This window comes from Dipodomys spectabilis, unplaced genomic scaffold (genome assembly GCF_019054845.1).
Source record: "Dipodomys spectabilis isolate Male_0828 unplaced genomic scaffold, ASM1905484v1 ptg000532l, whole genome shotgun sequence".
Lineage (NCBI taxonomy): Eukaryota > Metazoa > Chordata > Mammalia > Rodentia > Heteromyidae > Dipodomys > Dipodomys spectabilis.
This window is the reverse complement of record NW_024871209.1, coordinates 1,506,057-1,527,453: the sequence shown is the minus strand read 5'-3', so window position 1 is coordinate 1,527,453 and position 21,397 is coordinate 1,506,057. Positions and strand designations below refer to the sequence as shown.

Genomic DNA, 21,397 nt, shown 5'->3' with positions numbered 1-21,397 from the left:
AGGATCAGCTGTATGAGAAGTTTATCATCTACCTTTAGGTTTGAACATCTTTGTTTGTGTTTGTTTTTCCCTTCTCTGAGCTGCGAGGAGGCGACTTGCACTGGGGTCTAAGTGGAGAAGGATGGTTGGTGACTGGCCAAAGCTCTAAGTTCTGTTTTATCTGTGGCTTTGCCTTCCAAGCTTTCACTAACCTGTGAAAAGACCAACCACAGTCCAACATATTAATGGAAACTGTTAAAAACATACAAGCCATAAATTTTAAATCATCATTGCTAGCAGCACCAACACTACCTACTTCCTCCTTCCCACGATCTCACTCCTCCCTTCGTCCCATATACCTACCTGCACGTGCCACCTGCTGCAAGGCCGGAGAGAGATGGCAGGACAGAAAGAAAGAGAATGTCCACCTAACATCTGTTTTCAGTTATATTGCTAATCCTTTACTTGCCTAGTGTATATGCTAAGCCTCAGCTATCTATACCCAGGAAAAGTATAGTGCACAGAGGACTCAGTACCATGGGTAGTTTCAGGCCATTGGAACATATCCCAGAGATAATGGGGGACTACAGTCTATTCGTTAGAGGACACAGTACATAGTATACAATGCGTGGACCTCCTCAAAGGAGCCTTGTTCCTCACTCATTATCGATTTGTTTAGCTCTATTGGGACAGGTTCTTTGACCCACAACTGAAGCCAGTTCCTACCAGTGTGCACAAAATAATGACCATAAGAATCATCATCTTAATCATAAACTACAAGTGTTCTTTGTGTGTGTGTGTGCATGGCAGTATTAGAGCTTAACACTCAGGGCTTCACACCCTTGCTTGGATTTCTTGCTCACAGCTGGCTCTCTGCCACTTGAGCCATGCCTTCAGTATCTATTATTATTACTGCTACTACTACTACGATTATTACCAATTCAACATGGCAATTTATGAACCCAATGCATCTCGATCAATGTGAGCTCTTCCATTGTTCTTCCTCTACATTATCTCAACCACATGAGTCCTTATTAAACAGAACTTACTGGAATCCCACTGAAGAATTTAAGATTGAAGGAAAAGTAGGATTTCTACCAAGTCTGAAGAAGGAAAAGCCCAAGCCCAAACTGCAGAGCTGAGCAGAGCTGCGCAGAGCTGAGCAGAGCTGAGCAGAGCTGCGCAGAGCTGAGCACTGACACGAAGGGTCTACCCCATCTGTCTCAGCACCTCCAGCCCGACTTCTGACTCAGCACCTGCATTGCTGGGACTTTCTCCAGGGCGCCCTATTGAACGGTGAGGTGAATTTTCACAAAGAGGAAGTCAGCACAAGCCTGACAGATACCAGCGGAAGTCACAACAAAGCCTGAGTGAACGCCTCAGGACCGGCTGGGTGCTGGTTTCGGAGGTAAAGGGTTGGGGGGTAAATGTGAGGGCTGGCTGCCAACGTATCAGGTGAAAGACAGATCCTGGCTCTGCTGAGGCATGGAAGTGGCTATTCCTAAACTAGGGAACAGGGGGAGGCCGGGGGGGAATGCCTGCGTGCAGGGCCCTCTAGCACTCAGGCTGCTTTCTGAGTGTGTGGCCAATCTGGGGGTGACTTGGGCCCATCTTCCTGTGGAAAGACAACTCCTTTGGCTAAACTGCCGTCATTAGTGTTTTGACTTTACTCAGGCCATCAAACAGAAGAAAATGGAGGTGGATCCTGGCTGAGGTCTCTTGTGTTCAGAATCCAGGCCACTGATGTCAATCTCATCCTGGGTGCCTTCTTATGACGCAGGACCTAGGACTTGGCATGACATCACACAGAACTCCTCCTTCCCTTAAAAACAATTCCATGTTTTTCAATGACTATACCCTACTTTGTGTTCCCATCCATGCAAACATTTAAAGAGCTAGGCTTAAAAACTAGTGACATTGGGCTGGGAAGGTGGCTCAGTGGAAGAATGCTTGCCTTGCATGCATGAGGCCCTGGGTTTGATTCCTCAGCACCAGAGAAGCAGAAAAAGCTGGAAGTGGTGCTATGGCTCAAGTGGTAGAGCACTCGCCTTGAGCTGAAGAGCTGAGGGACAGCACCCAGGCCCAGAGTTCAGCCTCCACGACCAATAAAACAAACAAACAAACAAACAACAACAAAAACTAGTGTCATGATTAGCATGTACAAAGCCCTGGATTCAATCCCCAACACACACACACACACACACACACACACACACACACACACACACACACACACACACACACACACACACACACACACACACACACACACACACACACACACAGAGAGAAAGAGGTTTCTGTCTGTTGGAGTGACCCCTTGAAAAAAATCACCCAGAATTACCCATCCTGGTCCTTTTAAAAATAATTGAAAAATACATAAATAAGCAAGCTTTATCTAGAATAACTTCACAATAAAAACACAAACTATTAATGCTAGGACAAGGCTGGTGGCAATGAATAGGGGCTCTTAATTGAGGAGAAACGTCTAAGCCCAGACACACCTGAAAGTTGCTAGTGCAGGTGGCAGCACTCTGCAGATCCTCATCTGTGAGATGCAGTCTATAACGTGACCCTACCTGAGTCTATTCCTGAGTTGTTTGTTTGTTTGGGTTTGTTGTGCTCCAAGCTAACACTCTTACCACTCTGAGCCACAGTGACACTCTCAGTTTTTTTTTTGTTTTTGGTCTGGTCGTGGGGCCTAAACTCTGGGCCTGGGTGCTGTCCCTCAGCTCTTCAGCTCAAGGCTAGTGCTCTACCACTTGAGCCACAGCGCCACTTCCCGTTTTTTTCTTTTTGCTTATGTGGTGCTGAGGAATCGAACCCAGGGCCTCATGCATGCAAGGCAAGCTCTCTACCACTGAGCCACCTTCCCAGCCCGACACTCTCAGTTTTCTGAGAGTTAATTAGAGATAGCAGTCTCATGGACTATTCTAAGCCTGGGCTGGCTTAGAACCACGATCTTCAGATCTCAGCCTCCTGAGCAGCTAGGATCACAGGTGTGAGCCACTGGCGTCCAGCCTGTGATAGTTAACGACTGCCAACTTGATTGCATGGAGAATCACCTAGAAAATCATCAGTAAAGCACAGCTCTGCGTGTATTCAGCAGGGCGAATGGTTTCATTTCCTGATGGATTCAACATGTGAATGGTCCATTGGAAGGTGGTAAAACTGAGGATTGTGGGACCTGGTTAGAAGAAGTGGGCAACTGGGGATCACTGGGGTTTGTGCTTGGGGGCTTTTCATTGGCCATGGCTCCTTCCTGTCATGGCTTCTCTGTGCTTCGGGTCCACCACATTCCCGCCCCTTCCCCCCCACCCCCTGCCGCCCGTTGTGGTGACTGAAACCTCTGAAATACTGTGGCTCACACCTGAAATCCTAGCCACTCAGGAGGCTGAGATCTGAGGAACCCAGTTCAAAGCCAGAATGGGCAGAAAAGTCTGAGACTCTTATCTCCAATTGAGCAGCAAAAGAGCAGATGTGGAGGCGTGGTTCAAGGGGCAGACTGCCAGCCTTGAAAAGCTGAACAGTGCAGCCTTGAGTTCAAGCTTCTGTACTTCTCCCATGCACACACGTCTACACAAAAAGAAGATGCTTAGGAAATGTTATTCCAGGAGAGAAAACTGAGATAGCGGATTCAAGTCTAGCCCAAGTCTAACTGGATCATACTTTCTATTTAGTTCTAAAGTCAGTCTGAGCGGGGCTATCCTGTGACATAACTGTTAGCCTTACCTGTCAGACTGGCTGGAAAATCCCAGGCCAAGCTGTTAGAAACAATCCTGTAGACCTGGCCCTTCCTTTACCTCCCTTTGATCTGCAATGAAGAAACCTAAGACGGGGTGGGCTGCAGCCTTTCCTAAATTGACCAGAGGTCACCCAGAATGGAAGCAAGCCCACAGGGAGAATTTCAACAGCACACAATAGCCACTCTGTGGCCCAACAAAGGCCCGACCTCTTGAGGGATGTCTAACCTTTAAACTCCCACAAACATATGTATTTACTCAGCAATTACAATTTAAACAACCCAAGGGGCAGCTTAATCACTTGTATCAAAGGGAGTAGAGTAAAGCTCCTTAGATCTTTAACAAAAGAAATCAAAGTAGCATTTGCATTCAAAAGCAAACAAAAGAACTTCTTTCTTCACTGAGCACAAACACTTTCTTCTCAGAACTCCCCAGAGTTCCATGATAGACAGCTAAACAGAAGGCCCAACCCCAAATCACAGAAACTGAAAACTTCAGCTCAAGAATTGTTGAGCAAGATCAAGTTTCTTTAAATGTGAGCCAGGCCTGCAGCAAAAAGAGCATGCTTGAAGCTAAAGAGTTCAGTTCTGTCTTACATTATTTGTTGGTGGTACTGGGATTTGAATTCAGGGCCTTGTGCTTCCTTGGTAGTGATTCTATGCTGAATCATGCCTCTAGCTTCTTTTTTTTTTTTTTTTTTTTTGCCAGTCCTGGGGACTGAACTCAGGGCCTGAGCACTGTCTCTGAGCTTCTTTTGCTCAAGGCTAGCACTCTACTACTTGAGCCACTTCTGGATTTTTCTGTTTTTGTGGTACTGAGGAATCAAACCCAGGGCTTCAGGCATGCTAGGCAAGCATACTACCACTATGCCACATCCCTAGCACTGCCTTATTTTTAACACCAGTAAAGACTGACATTTGCTGTGAAAACTGGAAGTCAGCCTCTTCCTCAGTTTACATCTAAGCTGACCACCTGTCTCCCTCCAGTGCAGTTTCTGCATTTGGGGGTGGGGGTGGCAGTGTCAGCTGGTAAAAAGCACTGACAACTAACTGGCCATGTCTGATAAAGCCAAGATGTACCATGATGGCTCCTTGGCCCCAGGCTCAGCAGGAGGGAGAACATCATCTCCTTAGAGACCCCATCCCCACGGAAACAGGTGAGGCTCCATCACCAGAAGATGGAATGGCTACAGCAATAAAGAGAGCACGATGCCTGCTAGAGAGGCCTGTGGCTAGAGCTCAGGGGATGGTGGGTGAAAACCAGACAGGAACTGGAATCTGCCATGTGGTTTCATGTGTGTCAAGTTCAAAACCAAGTAAAACCAATCCAGGTGGATAGGAGTATGGCTGTAGATGCTCTTGGGCTATATCATGTAGTCCTTTGATGGAGTGGGTGAAACTGTCATGAGCCCAGGGCAGAATGGAGAGGCACAGGACCCTGGGAGCAGGTTTGTATGTTGACACATGCATGTCTTACTTCAGGCTTACGTTACAATGGCGACACATGTAAGCTTGTCTGCAAGATTTAAGCGCATGTCCTTGTCCCCCACCCCAAATGTTTCTGCATTAACGGTTAAAAGTGTCACTTCAAATCCAGCAGGCTTCTTCAGACACATGACCATACTGTAGGTTCTGTGCTGCAGACCAGCCACCGGAAGGCTTGGGATGAGGAGCTGGCACCACGCTCCTCACCCACCAGACTTCACAGCCTGCACACTGAGCACCTCTCCAGCAGCTCTTCCACTTGCTGTGTGCCAGCACTTTTGAGTACAGTATTTTTGTTATTGGTAGGGGTGGTTATGGGGCTTGAACTCAGGGCCTGGGTGCTGTCCCTGAGCTTTTTTTTTTTCACTAAAGGTTAGCACTCTACCACTTTGAGCCACAGTACCACTTCCGGTTTTCTGATGGTTAGATGGAGGTGAGTCTGCCTGGGCTGGCTTTGAACCATGAGCCTCAGATCTCTGCTTCCTGAGAAGCTAGGATTGTGCCACTACTGGGGTTTCAATGGAGGAATAGAGTACTCAGATATGTGAAAAAGTTTTCAACAATGGTGATGACTGGAAAAAAAACCAAGACGGGTGTCTTGAAACTTCTTATTCAGCTCCAAAGGTGTGGTTTACAAGATAGCATATCTATTTTTAGGAAGGAAATTATTTTGCAAAGGCAATCCTAGGCTAGTGAGATTACCAAAGGAATCCACTTAAGTCCACCCAAGTTTTAACTTTGAAAGAAAAATGAGATACTGAGGATAATGTGGAAGCTTGTGGGTTTTTTTTTTGCCAGTCCTGGGGCTTGAACTCAGGCCCTGGGCACTGTTCCTGAGCTTCTTTTGCTCAAGGTTAGTGCTCTACCACTGAGCCACAGCACCACTTCCAGCTTTTTCTGTGTATGTGGTCCTGAGGAATCTGGTCCCGGGCTTCAGGCGTGCTAGGCAAGCACGTTACCACTAAGCCACATTCCCAGCCCAATGTGGAAGCTTTTCAAAGGTATTAGGAAACAACTCTGCAAAGGCCAGGGTTCCTAAGAAGTCAACTACTTTACCAAGGGAAAACTTGAGTGGCAAATTTTAAAGCTTCCTCCATATAAACACGCCTCTGCCATCAACTGTTGGAGTGACAGCTATCTACAGCAGCCAAGAGTACGGCTGCGGCTGCTGAGTGCCAAGGGAGGGGCAGCTCCTCTGGCTCCCATCCTTGATCAGAGCCCGTTTCCTCTCCAGAGAACGAAACACTCACTCCTTGACAGAGAGCAGGCCGTGGTGTGCTGCCATCGCATACCTCCATCTTCTGGAGGCCAGCAAAAGGTGGGAAGGGTCACAGAGCTAAGCCATGGGGGGGACCAATACACACCTCTGGCAGGTGTGGGGGTTCCTGAGTGCCAGACTTGTCCTGACTGCTCCTGGACAAACAACCACCTACAACCTTGAACAATCCAGAACACACACACACACACACACACACACACACACAATCTCTAACTGAAATAATCATGGGGTTCAAAGAAACATTTTTCAGTGAGATCCAAAGGAGAATCACTTTTGCATTTGTCCTGTATATTTTAGAAAATTTTCCACATGGAAGTATATTTTTAAAGAGAAAATCATTTCTGTCACCAAAGATGTAGAATTTGACAATATATTTTATTTTTCCATAAAAGTTCTAACAAAAATATATGTTCCTTAACTTAAAAATACATGTTTAGAAAGTAAAATCTGAGTTATCCTTCACTCCAAGTTTTACAAAGAGCAGTAAAAGAAGAATCCACAGTGACACTGGAAATCTCATTCCATAAGCTTGACTTTGTCCTTTATCAATTTAAAGGTTGGATTCTTGCTGATTTTCTTGTTGAAGATGACTAGGAGTTCCTCCTCCGATCTGTGGCGGTCATTCATCACCGTGTGATACTGAGCTAAAACCTTCACAAAGACAAGCCAGGGTCAAGAAGGTACTCTGTCCTGGAAAAAGACCTTAAAAGGTTCTTTCTCTGTCCACACTGGGCAGCAGTGAAAGAAAAGCAGGCCAGGTGCTGGTCACACAGAGAGCTAAGTAAGACACTGCTCTAGAATCCTCAAGAGAGCAAGTTTCTAGAACAATAAATCTTCAAACACAGTCTTAGAGCAAGGCCCATACCTCAGAGCGAGCTGCTTTGGTAGAGGCTGGGAAATCTGGCCCAATTCTAGCTCCAGCCCCTGAGGGGCTCAGCGAGCAGTGTGAAAATCACTAATGGGGGTGTAGGTGTCTGTGTCTTGCTCTTTCATAATAACGTACAGAAGCATACATTTAAAGTTAAGCCTCTCCCATCCTGGTTTAGTTCATGTGCCATACCTTTTTCTTTAGCTTTTTCACTGAGAGTTGGTTGTCAGGGGCCTGCCTCAGAACTGCCTTAATCGTTCCCTTCCAGTTGAATTTTCCTACAACAAGAACACACAAGACATGGTTGTGTTGTGTCTCCAGAAGGGCAAAGGGACAATGTGTGTACTTGAGTTCTGGGAAATGACCCAGACCTCCTGCACGCAAGATGCCAAAGCATCACGAGGCTGTCCATTCATCTACCCCCCCCCCCCCCCAGAGGTACCATGCACCCTTCAAGTTGTCTGTTCCCAGAGGTGACAGGCTCGTCACATGTCACTTGTTTCTGGTGTATGGGACACCCACTAAGACGGTGCTATCAGAACACAGCAAGGAAGATGAGGCGAAACAGCTCTGCCCTGACCAGGACAAGACAACAGGAGCAATTATGCAAGTCGTACATCCAGCCTTGGCAGGGAGGAGGGAGCCGACAGTGCCCTGGGCTCCTGTAAGCACACGGAAGAGTAGATACCATGCAGCAAACCTACGAGGACTGAGCAGTGAGAGAGAGGCTGGCCAGAACGCAAGGCCACAGGTAACAGGCGAGCTTCCCACATGGAGAGGGGAGGCCCTGCCACTTCTCTGTGCACAAGACATTCTGAGGGCAGGGCTGGCTTCTGACAGGCCCTGTGGAGGCTGGGGAGATAGGTGGTCAGTTAGCATGAAACAAGCAGACACCATGAATGGGACAGAAATGCAGAAGGACAGCAGCCGCGAGTGCCAGGAGCTGTGGGTGATGAGGCAGGACAAGAGGAGTTACTGAGGAAGTGGGAAGGGGCTCATCTACATTCCAACAGCAGCACACTGCTATGCTCCAAACCTGCAAGGTCCCTCAAAGCCCACGAGTTAAAGGGGAAGCCCCTACTTTGGATGGAACCTTTAAGAGTGACCGGACCTTCAGGGGGATAAAGGGGCGTGTTCTCTTCTTCCTTCTGCTTCCTGGTTGTGGTACAGGCAGTGTGGCTGCACCCTGTGTCCCCGCCATGATGCTCTGTCTTACCACAGGCCCAATGGACTGGAACTCCTGAAACCGTGAACCAAAAGAAATTTCTCTCTTTTACTGGGAGGAAGGGGGTTGCCAGTGCTGGGACTTGAACTCAGGGCCTGGGAGCTGTCCCTGAGCTTTTTTGCTCAAGGCTAGCTCACTAACCACTTGAGCACACCACCACTTCTGACTTTTTGATAATTAATTGTAGATGAGAGTTTTACAGACTTCCCTGCCCAGGTTGGCTTTGAACCATGACCCTCAGATCTCAGTCTCCTGAGTAGCTACAATTACAGGTGTGAGCTACAGGCACCCAGCAAACATCTCCCTTCCAAACCTTGACCTTGACCTTGGCATCTATTCCATAATGGAATGTTAACATAGATTCCAACCCAGCCCAAAGACAAAGGCACTGGGCACCACAGTGCTAACTCACCCTAGAGCACGGATTTTACTTCTAAAATGCACCACTGTGCTGCAGGAGGCCTGAAAGTGCCCGGCAGAGGGGGCTATTTTGACCTCCCACGGTCCCCTGCCCCCCACGAGCAATTCAGATGACAGCGGACATACCTTTCCCAGGAGCCTCGAGATCCTCCGCTTCTCCATCCTCAGGATGATCTGGAAACTTCATTTTCTTCTTAGAGTCTGCTTCAGCTGTTGGGAAGATTAAGAACAAGGCTGCGGCATTCAGGCCGTTCGCAGGGGCTGACGGGCTCCACACCCTCCACAGGTGGCTCTCCTGGCACGGTGGGGTTCACCCTCCTACACCACTGGGGGGAGGCCACTTGCTTAGGTGATGCCCAGCCATGCTCGGCCTGGAGCTTTACAGGCCCCACTCCACAGCGTAGCCACTTAGGGAATGAGCTACCCAGCACACGAGCTGGCCACCTACTTTCTGTAGGTCTCCGCTTCCTTTTTCCTGCTACTGCCTTTGCCTCTTCTTTGTTGGCGACCTCCCCGGGAGCCCTCGCTCTGTCGGCGCCCTGTGCCGCGGCCCACTTGCCCTGGCCCTTCTTCTTCTTCTTCTTGTTCTTCCCTGCCAGGCCATTGGCCATGGGGGTCTCCTCCGCCTCCAGGCCCTGCTTGCGCTTCTTAGGCTTCTGGCCGCTCACATTTTCTTGGCATTTTTCTAGTTTCAGTTCTTTCTTTTCCCTTTTTCTATTCTTCTGCCGTTCCTCCTTTCTTTCTCTTTTATTCTTCTTTACTTCTGCTTGCTCATCTGTGGGGCCATTTGCTTTCGAGGACAGAACCTTGGTGGAGACTTCGGCCTGTGCTTTCTCTGCTTGGTTGGATGGCTGCTGTTCTGGATCCTTATTAGGCAGAACCAAGACACACACACATAAAGAGCGGATCTAACTGCACAAACACAAACACCCACATTATTCACGTACTCACAGAATAAGCTACTCAAGGTGAATGGTCATAACCTCCCATTGTGTGACCGTGACCTTTTAACAACTAAGGTATAGCAATTAAATATAAGAAGGGCAAAATCTACCCGCACCCACCCTGCATTACTCAGAAGAATAAAAGAATTGAAGCATGCAGTCATGGAATTCCTGTTCACAATTCAGTTTTTCATTTAGATTAAAAAAAAAAAAAGAGCACTTAGGTATGGTAGAAGTCATCAGGGTTACGAATCTGCAGGCCTGGGTTCAGTTCCAGTTCTGTTCACCCGGTACTACGCAGGTGAGTCAGGACACGTGATCTACTCCGATTCTATTTCCTCATCTGTAAAATGGAGGCAGACCTAACTACCTCACATAGATGATACAAAGTAAGACGAGAAAAGACAGGTCACATGCTGATGCTAGCCACGGGACGCTTTACACACTGACAGGTGCTAGACAAAGCACAACTGCTGTCTGATTCCCAGGTGAGATGGTCACCCTTAGTGGACCATCAGGGACACCTGTGCAGAGCGTAAGGATGGCAGGTTATGAACCTTCTGTGGTGTGGCTCTTCCTCAGTGAGGTGCTGGAGGCCTCATTCCCGTGTGGTGGTGTTGGAATCCTCAAGGAGTGGGGCTTAGTGGAAGGAGGTCAGGTCACTAGGGGTGCTGCCCTCGCTGAGTTAGTTCCTGAGTGCTCACTGTACAAAGACCAAGCCCCTGACTCTTCAGGCTTCCCAGAACCACACGATCTCGTCCCTCAGGACTCCCACCACGATGCATCTGGTACGTTGTGATTCAGCCAGGAAGACCCTCACGAGGTTCCACAGATAGGGCTGCCCAATCTTGGACTTTTTGCTAACTAAACCTCTTTTCTGTATAAAGTGTGCAGCTTCAGGTACAGCAGACAACATAACATATAAAACCAGAGAAAACTAAGTAAGTATGTGCACTGGGATAAAAGAGACTTTCTGCCTCCTGCACGACCCAATGAAAACCAGCACACAGATCCCATGTCAACAGTGACATCAGCAGAGCACAGTCCACATACACAGTCCTCTTTGAGCCCGCCTCCCAAGTAGTGAGCAGGGGCCATGTGCTGGACTAACCTGGGAGCACTGGGCCCACAGAGGAAGCAAGAGGATGGCCTAGTGCGGGGACCACAGGCCGAGGCACCACAGGCCTGCAACCAAGTCCCGCTCCACCATCACCACACAGATGACAGGGTGCGTCGCTTCCTCTCCTCCTCTGAAGGACCAAATAAAGAAGGACTGGCTGCCACTAGAAAGAAGGAACTAAGGCCTCACTGTACCATACCTGCAAGGGAAGCACTAGGAAATACACTAAATTGTAACAGTTTCCTCCATAGGGGTTCAGAGATATCACGTGAGCCTGTTTGGTTTTTCTTCCCAAGATATTTGGTATTTCTGCTCAGGATCTGGCCCAAGTAAAGCTCCAGGTGAGAGAATAAATACAACAATGAATACTGCTCTCCACATACAGCACAACGTGATTTGAACCAGGTCTGCACCTACTTTACCCACTGCAGATCTGCCTGACTTTTTTTTTTGTCCTCATTGTTGTTTTTGGTTGGTTGTGGGACCTGAACCTTGAACTCTGAGCCTGGGAGCTGTTCCTCAACTCTTCAGCTCAAGGCTAGTGCTCTACCACTTAAGCCACAGTGCCACTTCCAGCTTTTTCTGCTTATGTGGTGCTGAGGAATGGAACCCAGGGCCTCATGCATGCGAGGCAAGCACTCTACCACTGAGCCACCTTCCTAGCCCTCCCCCCCCCCTTTAAATCCATCATGACTTAGCTCATCCTGTAACCTAACCGGAGGGTTAAAAACATTTCTCTGCACAATAAGGAATTCTTTTCTGTACTTAATCTAGTTCGTTTCTTCTCATAAAAGAGGCTCTCTGAGAAATAAGGCCATCTTGGCCTTCAAATGCTACATCACAAATCTAAAACTGGATCTAAAGCCAAGTGCTGGTGGCTCACACCTGTAATCCTAGCTACTCAAGAGGCTGAGTTCTGAGGACTATGGTTTGAAGCTAGCCTGAGCAAGAAAGTCTGTGAAAATCTTATCTCCAATTAACCACCAAAAAAGCTGAAAGTGGAGCTGTGGCTCAAATGCAAAGTGTATGAGCCTTGAACCAAAAACCAAAAACAAACCAAAAAACCCCACCAAGCCTGTGCTGGTGACTAACACTTGTAATCCTAGCTACTCAGGAGGCTGAGATCTGAGGATCGCGGTTCAAGCCAGCCCAGGCAAGAAAGGGCAAGAAAGTCTGTGAGACTCTTTAACTCCAATTAACCACCAGAAAACTGGAAGTGGTGCTATGGCTCAAAGTGGTAGAGCGCTTGCCTTGAGCTGAAGAGTTCAGGAACGGTGCCCAGGCCCACAGTTCAAGCCCCATGACCGACACAAATAGAAAAAAAATAAAGATGCAAAAAAACCAAAACAAGCTTAAGACCCAGTAACATCACTAAAATAAAAAATAAAGAAAATGATCTCACTTACACTGCTGGAAGCGTCAGAAAAGATACTCCACACCTGCTCCAGGACAGACTCATTATGAACTTTTAAACTATTCTTCATCCAGTTCTGAAAGGAACAAAAAGAAAAGGAAGCACTTACCCCCTTGACAAGCACACACAAGCTCAGTCACTGATAGACCACCAGCCCAGACCCCAGCAAGTCAATCAAAACCATACCTGAAATTTTGCTTTTTTTCTAGGAATGTTGTCAAAAGCACTGATTTGCTCTAAAAGTTCTCTCACTTTGGGGCTGACATTGGGTTTCTTCATTAATTCATTAATTTTCTACAAAAAAAAGACGATTAACAACCAATTAATAAATTTCATGAAAGCTGTAAGTTCTTGCATAGTTAAAGGGTCCACATCCTATTCTAAGCCCAAATTCTGTATTTATGCCTATATTTATAAATACATAGACTTGCTTTTCTTTTTACTTCTGTGCTGGTACCACAGTGTGAACTCAAAGCATGGTGCTATTGCTTGGCTTGCTCGCTCACATATGGCACTCTACCACTGAGCCATACCTCCAGCCTGGCCTTTTGCTGGTTATTTTGGAGGTGAAGTGAAGACTTTTCTGCCTGGACTGACTTCCTCTAAGTCTTAGCCGCCTGAGTACCAGGATTACAGGTTCCTGGTTAGAAATATATACATTAATTTCTATTCAACACAGTATTAAGTGTCCTAGCGAGGGCTGTGTGGCAGGAAAAATAAATAAAGCTTTCTTAGTCGGAAAGAACAGAATTATTTCTTTTCATTGATAACTTGCATATAGAAAAAATGTGGTGGTGTCTGTGTAAAACCTTAAGTAGTTTACACATTTTTTTCCTAAGAAAGCTTAGAAAATGGTTATAACCAATAAACCAATCAGCAGAGGAAAACAGCATGACACACAAGAGCGCATTTTCCAGCCATCCACAGTCTGGGGGGAAACCCAGCAAACATCCACAACATTCTCCTGTGGCTGCTTGACTCTATGTTGCTTCCTTCTCTGTGTATTTCCTGCATTATTATGCTTTCAGTTGTTCAGATTAACAGGAAAACGAGAGACGCAGTAGAGCAGAGTGCTGGAATGAAATGGCCAAGGCCAGCCCCAAGGGTAGAACCTGCTGGTTCAAAACCAAGCCAGTCTCCTTGGTAAACATCAGTTCAGGCTCTGCAAGTTGTCACAACTGCTCACAGCTGCCTCTGTAACACGAGTGTGGCCATAGACAACACAGAAACCAGAGGGCAGGACTGTGTTCCTGGAAACTTCACTTATAAGATTTGGCCTGTGGGCTTTGATTTGCCTACCTCTCCTTCAGAGGATTCCACTGGGAACAGAGGGAGATGATGGCAGAGGAACCTAAGGATGCCCTCTAGTGGTCTGGGGACCGGAGAGAGGGACCACGGTGAGGATAATGTTTGCCAGCATACACAGCACTGAGCCAACATCAGGTTGGCTACAGATGGAACTGTGCTCCCCCGGGGAGCACTTCAGGAAGCTGGTAATGTCTCCGCTCAGGGAGGAGCTGTTCATTTCTACCCAGAAAACACTTCCTTCCCTGCCTAGTCCTTCCTCCAGCTTTCTGTCCTGAAGAAGGTCAGCAGCATTCTAGAAGCTACACCTCTCAGTCACATTGGGATTTCATTGCTTTTGCCATTTATGTTTCACATATTCTCACTTTAAGCAGAAAATGCCTTATTTTGAGAACGTGTCCATCTTGTCTGATTCTGAGGACAGGTATGACAGATTTAACATGATTTGAGCTGTAAAGTCACATTATGATTAGGAGGAGAGAAAGATTAGAAAGTTTCTGTTTGACTTTGAAAAGATATGGAGAATTCTCAACTATTTCTGAGAGAATCTATCAACACAGAGATCAAAGGCCAAAGGCATAGCAATTGAATTAGAGGTCTGAAAATAAAGAACTATGTTCAAGAAGGCCTAGGTTGCCCTCCATCTATCCCAAACCATGCTGCCTCTGGAACCGGTCTGCGTGGTAACCCACACATGGCTTCTCTGAGCTTCCAGAGGAGGAGGAGGTGTCTGAGCGGCAGCAGGATGGGTTGGGAGGGCGTTACCTGGATCCAGGCCTGCTGCTTCACATCCCCTTTGTGGGCCTTCCCCTCGTAGCCCTTGCCTCCATACTTCTGGTCTTCGCTGATGCACTTCACGTGGCTTTTATAGTCATCGCCCCTGAAAGTGGATCAGAGTATCACCATTAAATTGGAGCCAAGGGTGGGGGCTCTGCTCAGGGTCCTCCCCCCCGCTGCCCACAGTACAAGCATGGTGGGCACATCTTAGTCCCTTGATAACAAAAAATGCCCCAAATGCCTCTTAGCCTGGGCCTGGCCACGGGGGCAACTGCCACTGGGCAATCACATGTGCCCACCACACCCTTAAAAAGTGAATGTTTTCATAAAGTTCCTTTAGAGAACCACACACACTTTAACAGTGGACTCTCTCTTCAGATTTCTTTACATTATCCTGAGCTCAGTGGCACCAAGGCTTCCAGAACTGGAGTGGCCCCCACTGTGGCCTGGCCCTCCATGGTGGGTCTGCCTGACTGCATAGAACTTACCAGAAGTCTTTACCACAGTCAATACAAGAAAGGCACTCGCAGTTTCTGCACACAGACACGTGCTTCTCCACTTGTATTTTCTTTATTGATTCACCACAAGCATTGCATGTGAAAAATACCATTTTTATCTATCTGACTAGATACTCTCAATCCCAGGGCGGTTTTAACTCTTGTCCTAGAAGAAAAAGAGAAAAAAAGAGAATTACTAAAATGAAACTTCTATTCCCACAATGACTCAAACAACCAACTTTTCAACTGTAACTTCACAGGAAAATAACAGATTTAAAGCAAACCCACCATCAAATACTATCATCCCAGTAAGTAAAATACCACTGGTGTTGATGGCTATTGGTGCCGTTGTTTGGTATGTGTTGATCTATGTAAAGAGCTTCACTGGATCAACTTATGTAGCCCTTGGAAATTGAGGTCCAAAGGTACTAAGTAACTTGTCCCAGGACACATAATCACAGAATCAGGCTTTAAGCCTGGCAGACTGGCACTCACAGATAAAGAACTGGGTTACTGGTGTTATGGGTAAATCTGCCTTTCCCTAATACCTCTAAGCTCTCCCCCAGCCCATCCTTATGATCTCCATAAAAAATACACACAGTAAAGTTTGTAAAAGGCATCGTAAGTTAGGTATGCAGTCCAGGGGACTTCAGGGCACCAATGCAAGAGTGCGAGTCAGGGAGTGCAGGGTGGCCGAGAGGCCTCACACAGCTCCGGACACAAGGGCATTCCTGTAGGGTTGCTGGTACCACAGCTGTTAAGCGAGGACTCCTGATGAGAGGCCTCCTCCTCATGGCTTGAACAAAACCATAGCTGGGTATCGCAGCCACGGAGTACTGGGTCCTGGAGGGCTCCAGACCCAGAAGTGCTAGCTCCTGAACACTGCCTGACATCAGATGTGTCTGCACATATATACAACAAGCATTCAAAATCTCCTCTGTGTGTGTGTGTGTGTGTGTGTGTGTGCACGTGCTCTGCCACAAATGTTACAGAAGTCCCCATGACTGTCCATGCTTCCATAATCATCAATCACTAGCTGCCATTGTTGGTTGTCATAAACAAGTCTCACAGGAAAAATACTGAGAATTGTTCAACTCAGAATTGCCCTCATTATGAGACTCAGAATGAGAGTCAAGGGACAAATACTATCCTCCTTTCCCCTCCCCTACCTCCCCCCCCCCCCCCCCCGCCCGCATCCGTCATCATCTCCAGGCCACTGCTGAGCCTGGCCCACTCAGCCTTGAATGGAAATGTACATCATGTCTTGCTGTCCACCCTTGGAGTGGGGCACTCTGTGGGGCACACTGCTGGACACCTCACATGCCAGGGTGGGTTAGGAAGGAAAGGCATATGGTTGGCTGCAGCCTGGCACCCATCCAGAGGAAAGTACCCAGGACAAGGCCCAGAAGGGTGGCAACATCAACTGTCATCTCATCTGCTTGTTGGAGCTCAGGAAGCTGGGACCATACTCAACACAACCACAGCTCCCACTCTGGGCAAGGCAGACAGGTCCAGCAAATGTCAGGTCGCCACTCAGCCTCACTGCACAGTGAGGCTAGAATGAGGCCTGTGGGCTACTTTTATGTAAGGATGGAAGAAAATCAAAGACTACGGATGGATACACAAGGTAGAAACACCTGTGACCAGACAAATGATCTGCCAGAAAAGCTTTTTTTTTGTATGCTGGTGCTGGTGCTGGAACTCGGGGCCTGGATGCCATTCCCTTAGTTCATTCACTCAATGTGCTGAGCCACAGCTCCACTTCCAGCTTTTTGTTGGTTAATTCGAGATAAGTCTCATGGACTTTCTTATTGACTTTAGACCATGATCCTCAGCCTCATGAGAAGCTAGGATTATAGGCATGAGCCAGACATCTCACTAAAAAAATTTAAAGCCTTTCATTTATCTCATAGATCACAAGCAAGGTTAGCCACCAACACAACCATGTTCAATGCAGCACTATTCACCATATCCAAGATATGAAATCAGACCAGCTGTCCCTCAATAGACAAATGGATCAAGAAAATGTTTTATACACACACACACACACACACACATGAATTTTACACATCCATCAGAAAGAATGGAACTGTACCATTCATGAGGAAATGGAAAGACTTGAACTAAATTAAGCAAAATAAGTCAGACCCAGGGAAACAAAGATTATGTGTGTCACTCATTTGCAGCAACTAGCATTTGCCTATAAATCTAAAAGTAAACACATCGGGTGGCATGTAAGTAGTTACAAATGTATTAACTGAAATATGGTAGACTCTAAGGAGAACACAAATAATTTAATTCCTTAGACAAAGGCAAACCCCAATAAAATAAGCACTAGGAAACAGGTACTTGCAAGAGGGGGTAAGGAGAGAGGTTGGGGGGAAAATATAGTCAAGAATTTATCATATGTACCACAAAATTTTAAAAAGTAAAAGGGGTGGGCTGAAGAGGATAAGAATGTTCAAAGGGGCAACACTGATCCAAGATGCATTGTATTCATAAACTGCTTTGTTAAGTGGCAACTCCTTTGTACAACTAATAAAGATAATTTTTTAAAAAGATAAGCCTTTTTACAATGAAAACAGTAAGAACAGCCTGATAACCTTAACTGTGGCTTAGCCCACAGAGGTGTGGAACAAATGGTCTGTGAAAGGCCATTTGGATATTTATAACATCATTCATGGCCTAGATCTATTGAATGTTGTCTTATATTTACAGTCCTGCCTGTGGCTGCTTAGGACTTCCCACCTGGGCTACTGAGGACCACCTTTTCCTGTTCAAGGGGAGAAGAGTAGGGAGAAAGGCTTCAGCAAACCTTGAGATCCAACTGGAGGACCACCCCTTCCCCCGCCTTCTCCATCCACAGGATGATCTGTTGGGGACATGCTGTCAAGAATTAAGAGGCCTGACTGGGAATGTGGCTTGGTGGTGGAGCGCTTGCCTAGAATGCATGGAACCCTGGGTTCAATTCCTCAGTACCACATCAACAGAAAAAGCCAGATGTGGTGCTGTGGCTCAAGCAGTAGAACGCTAGCCTTGAGCAAAAGAAGCTCAGGGACAGTGCCCAGGCCCTGAGTTCAAGGCCCAGGACTGGCAAAAAAATAAATCAATAGAGGCCTGCAAAAGACAAGCGGGAAACAAAATGCAAGACCTGGAAAGAAGCCATGCGATCACACTCGCTGAAGTACAGCATAACGGCCACTCTGGGTACGAGAGCGGGCCACATGTCTACTGGACATCTCACCAGCCCTTTCTGTTGGTCTGCCATCTGTTTATTTCCAGCCTCTTACTGTCTGCTGTAGGATGAAATGGAACAGTGCGTCTCCTGCCTGGCTAAGGAGATCAGATCTGTAAGGAGCTTAGTTTTGAGGACACACCGCACCAGCCCAAGAGTCACCTAGACTACACTCATGCTGGCCTAGGGACTCCTCCCCAACACAATGCTCATCATTCCACAGTAAGTACTTCTTGCCTGGGCACAGAAAATGACAAGCTCAGAACCATCAACACCAGCCAACTGCAACAGTGTGCAAACCCTGTGCAGACCCTGTCCCAGGGCAGCTCTCCCACCTGCTCAAGCGTGAACCACCAGCTTTGAAAAGATCCCATGCTAACCAACAAAGCAGACATGGCCCCAACTGAACAAGTAACACTATATCATCCAGATGACTTGAGATAAATGAGAGAAGTTATAATGTCAGGACATTGAACACTAGGGACAGAACACAGCTCAAGTCTTACCTACCCAATATAAAAGGGCAACATTTCACAAAGGACCTACATAAGGGACACCCCTCACCTTCCTGCCCTTGCCTTCCCTGAGCAAATCCTAATTACAGCCATGGCAATTCTGAGTCTTCCTTTAGAGAGATGGTATGTCCAAGACAAGGGCTGGGGATGGCTTAGCCCACCGGTATGGTGAGTCATGAGCACCCAACTCAGTGGACATGTGCAGAGTTCTACGTGTGTATCAGAACTGTGCCACCTAGACACAGGCCTTACGCAAGCAGCCAGGTCCTAGGGGGCACTTTGGCCCATGTTCCACCGAGAAAGGGCCTGAGCACAGGGTCCTCAGCTCACAACAAAGCCACTTCACACTGATGACCCAGCTCCAGGGGGGCAGGGAGCATACCACCACTGCCCATCAGAGCGGAGAAGGCTCAGGGGGCTGTGTGGCCTGTCCCACGGCCCAGCTCCAGCTCCGCCTTACCTTTCCATTTGAAGTTCTTCATTCTGAGTGGAAGGGGGGGGGAGGAGATTTTTCACATGTAAATATTTGAACCCAAAGCCAGCCCACACTGGTCAGCAGGCCACCCACATGACAACATGACAGGCAAGACCACAGGGTTATAGACCGGCATTGCTAGGTTGGAAGGCAGATGCCAGCGAGACTGGAAACTTGCCAAGGGCCCCGGGTAGCCGGGTCTTCACTTACCAAGGCAGTGGCCCGGTCGTGTTGGACTGGGCCTAGATTCACAAGCAAAGGACCTGCCTCTGCCATTGCCAGGGACCCCTGAAACTTCCCAGAACCTGCCGTCTGTTAGATAGACCTAACACTTACCTCCTTAAGCTGTGTGGAGCACAGCAGAGCCCTCCTGGCTATAGAACGACCTCCCCGGGACAAGTCAAGAAATTTGCCTCGTGAGTGCCTGTTCTCCCACCCTGTTCCCAGCACATCCCAGGAAGTCTGCTTCTCCGATTGGAACTTTTAAATCTTCTTCCTCTACGTTTTTGTGTATTTTTTTTGTTTTCTTACAAAAATAATGTCCCTCTCCTGCTTGATGGTAAAGGGTGTGAACTCTGGGCCTGGGAATTGATAGGCAAAGCCGTGACCACTTGAGCTACACCTTCTGCCCTTTTTTGCTTTAGGTTATTTTTCAGATAGGCTCTTCGGTGTTTTGTTTTTTGGTTGGCTTGAACTGAGGACCTGGGTTGGCTTGAACTCGGGGCCACATGGTTCTTGAGCTCTTTTGATCAAGGCTAGCACTCTACCACTTTGAGACACAGCTCTATTTCCAGTTTGGTGATTACTTGGAGATAAGAGTCTCACAGGACTTTTCTGCCCTCTGCTAGGGCTGGCTTCAAACTGTGATCCTCAAATCATAGCCTCCAGAGTAGCTAGGATTACAGGCATGAGCCACCAGAGCCCAGCAGGTCTTCTGTATTTTTATTTGTTTTTAATTGCCTGGGACCAGTCTCCAACTGTGATCTTTCTACCTCAGCCTCCTCCCAAGCAGCTAGGGCAATATTCTTGAATGTATTTGTTGAGATGAGGGTCTTGTTTAATTTTTGTGCCCAGACCAGCCTCGAGTCCAGATCCTCTAGATGTCCGTTGGCTCCTGAGGAGCTGAGATTACAGGAGTGACACCATGCCCAACCCCGGTTCTCCAAGAGTATTCCCTCTCCCAAATGGCTCACTTGAAAGGTGGGCTGCCCACTCCAGCCCCCAAAGCCCAGGCATTCCACTCGGAGCAAGTCGCTGCGCTCTTTAAACTTCAAGTTCACGTCACCTGTGAGCCGAAGGCCTGGCGCCCTAGGCTGGACCCAAGCTCCTTCAGAGAAAGCACAGACAAGCACACGGAGCCCGCCATCCCGCCTCCCCCTCTGCACATGGGGTGACAAGTGCGTGATGATGTGAGGCCACACGCACCTCTCCTCCACTGGAGGCCCGGCCAGTAGTGGCTGGTGTCTCCCAGGCGGCCGCCCTCGCCACCCGGGGCCATCCATCACCTGAGCCGAGTGGGCCGAGGCCTGCCACGGGGTGAGCGGGTCCCAGCGCGGCGGGTCCCAGCGCGGCTCGTCCCGCCCGGCCCCTGCGTGCGCCGGGCGGCGGCCCTCCCCGCAGCCGCCTCCCCAGCCGGCTCGCTGCGTCCCCCCGCCGACGCGGAGGGCAGGGGGCCTCGCCGGGCCACCCGCAGCTGGAGGCGAGCGCAGCTCATCTGGTCTCAGCGGGGGACGGGTCTCCGCCACCAGCCTCGTCCCCAACGTGCAGCCGGCCCGAAGCCGGCGCGGCGGCGACCCCCGTCCGTGCTCCCGGACGCCCGCCCAGCGCGGCCGCCCAGACCGACCGCATCCCTCACCCGCCGGCGCAGCGCCGGCCTCGGCCTCCCCCGGAGCCTCCGGGCCTGCGGGCAGCCACCTCTCACCTCTCAAGCCGGGGCCGCCAACGGCTTCCACCCGGCACGGGGAACACGTGAAACCGCCGTCGCCGCCCTCGGGACTCGCCGCGCAGAGAGCTGCACCGGGAGCAGCCTCGCGCGCCTGCGCGCCGCGGCCACGCCCCGGACGGACGTGACGAGACCGGAAGTCGGCCCGCCCAGGGGGCGTGGTCGAGATGGTTCC

At 48.6% G+C, this 21,397-nt stretch overlaps 1 protein-coding gene across 2 annotated transcripts; it reads right to left on the bottom strand.

The window, feature by feature from the left end:
• Positions 1-6,841: 6,841 nt before the first annotated feature.
• On the bottom strand, positions 6,842-21,302 carry Lyar (Ly1 antibody reactive). 2 transcript variants are annotated; one of them, XM_042670290.1, is made up of 10 exons: positions 21,202-21,302; positions 15,047-15,221; positions 14,547-14,661; positions 12,663-12,770; positions 12,469-12,552; positions 9,447-9,864; positions 9,125-9,208; positions 8,465-8,593; positions 7,546-7,631; positions 6,842-7,136 (listed from the first exon to the last, which is right to left on the bottom strand). In XM_042670290.1, exons 2-10 carry the CDS (start codon positions 15,166-15,168, stop codon positions 7,002-7,004), a joined length of 1,281 nt encoding a protein of 426 aa, XP_042526224.1. In that variant the 5' UTR covers positions 15,169-15,221; positions 21,202-21,302; the 3' UTR covers positions 6,842-7,001. The 2 variants fall into 2 exon arrangements, with proteins under 2 accessions (XP_042526224.1, XP_042526225.1); XM_042670291.1 differs by lacking the exon at positions 8,465-8,593.
• Positions 21,303-21,397: the final 95 nt, after the last annotated feature.

What these genes read in the sequence shown, in the direction of transcription:
- Lyar (XM_042670290.1), bottom strand. Translation starts at nt 15,168, where the DNA reads ATGGTATTTTTCACATGCAATGCTTGTGGTGAATCAATAAAGAAAATA. An exon ending in GAAAAAAAGCAAAATTTCAG is followed by an intron (nt 12,553 to 12,662) that starts GTATGGTTTTGA and finishes TGTTCCTTTCAG; the next exon opens with AACTGGATGAAGAATAGTTT. An exon ending in GAAGCGGAGACCTACAGAAA is followed by an intron (nt 9,209 to 9,446) that starts GTAGGTGGCCAG and finishes TCTTCCCAACAG; the next exon opens with CTGAAGCAGACTCTAAGAAG.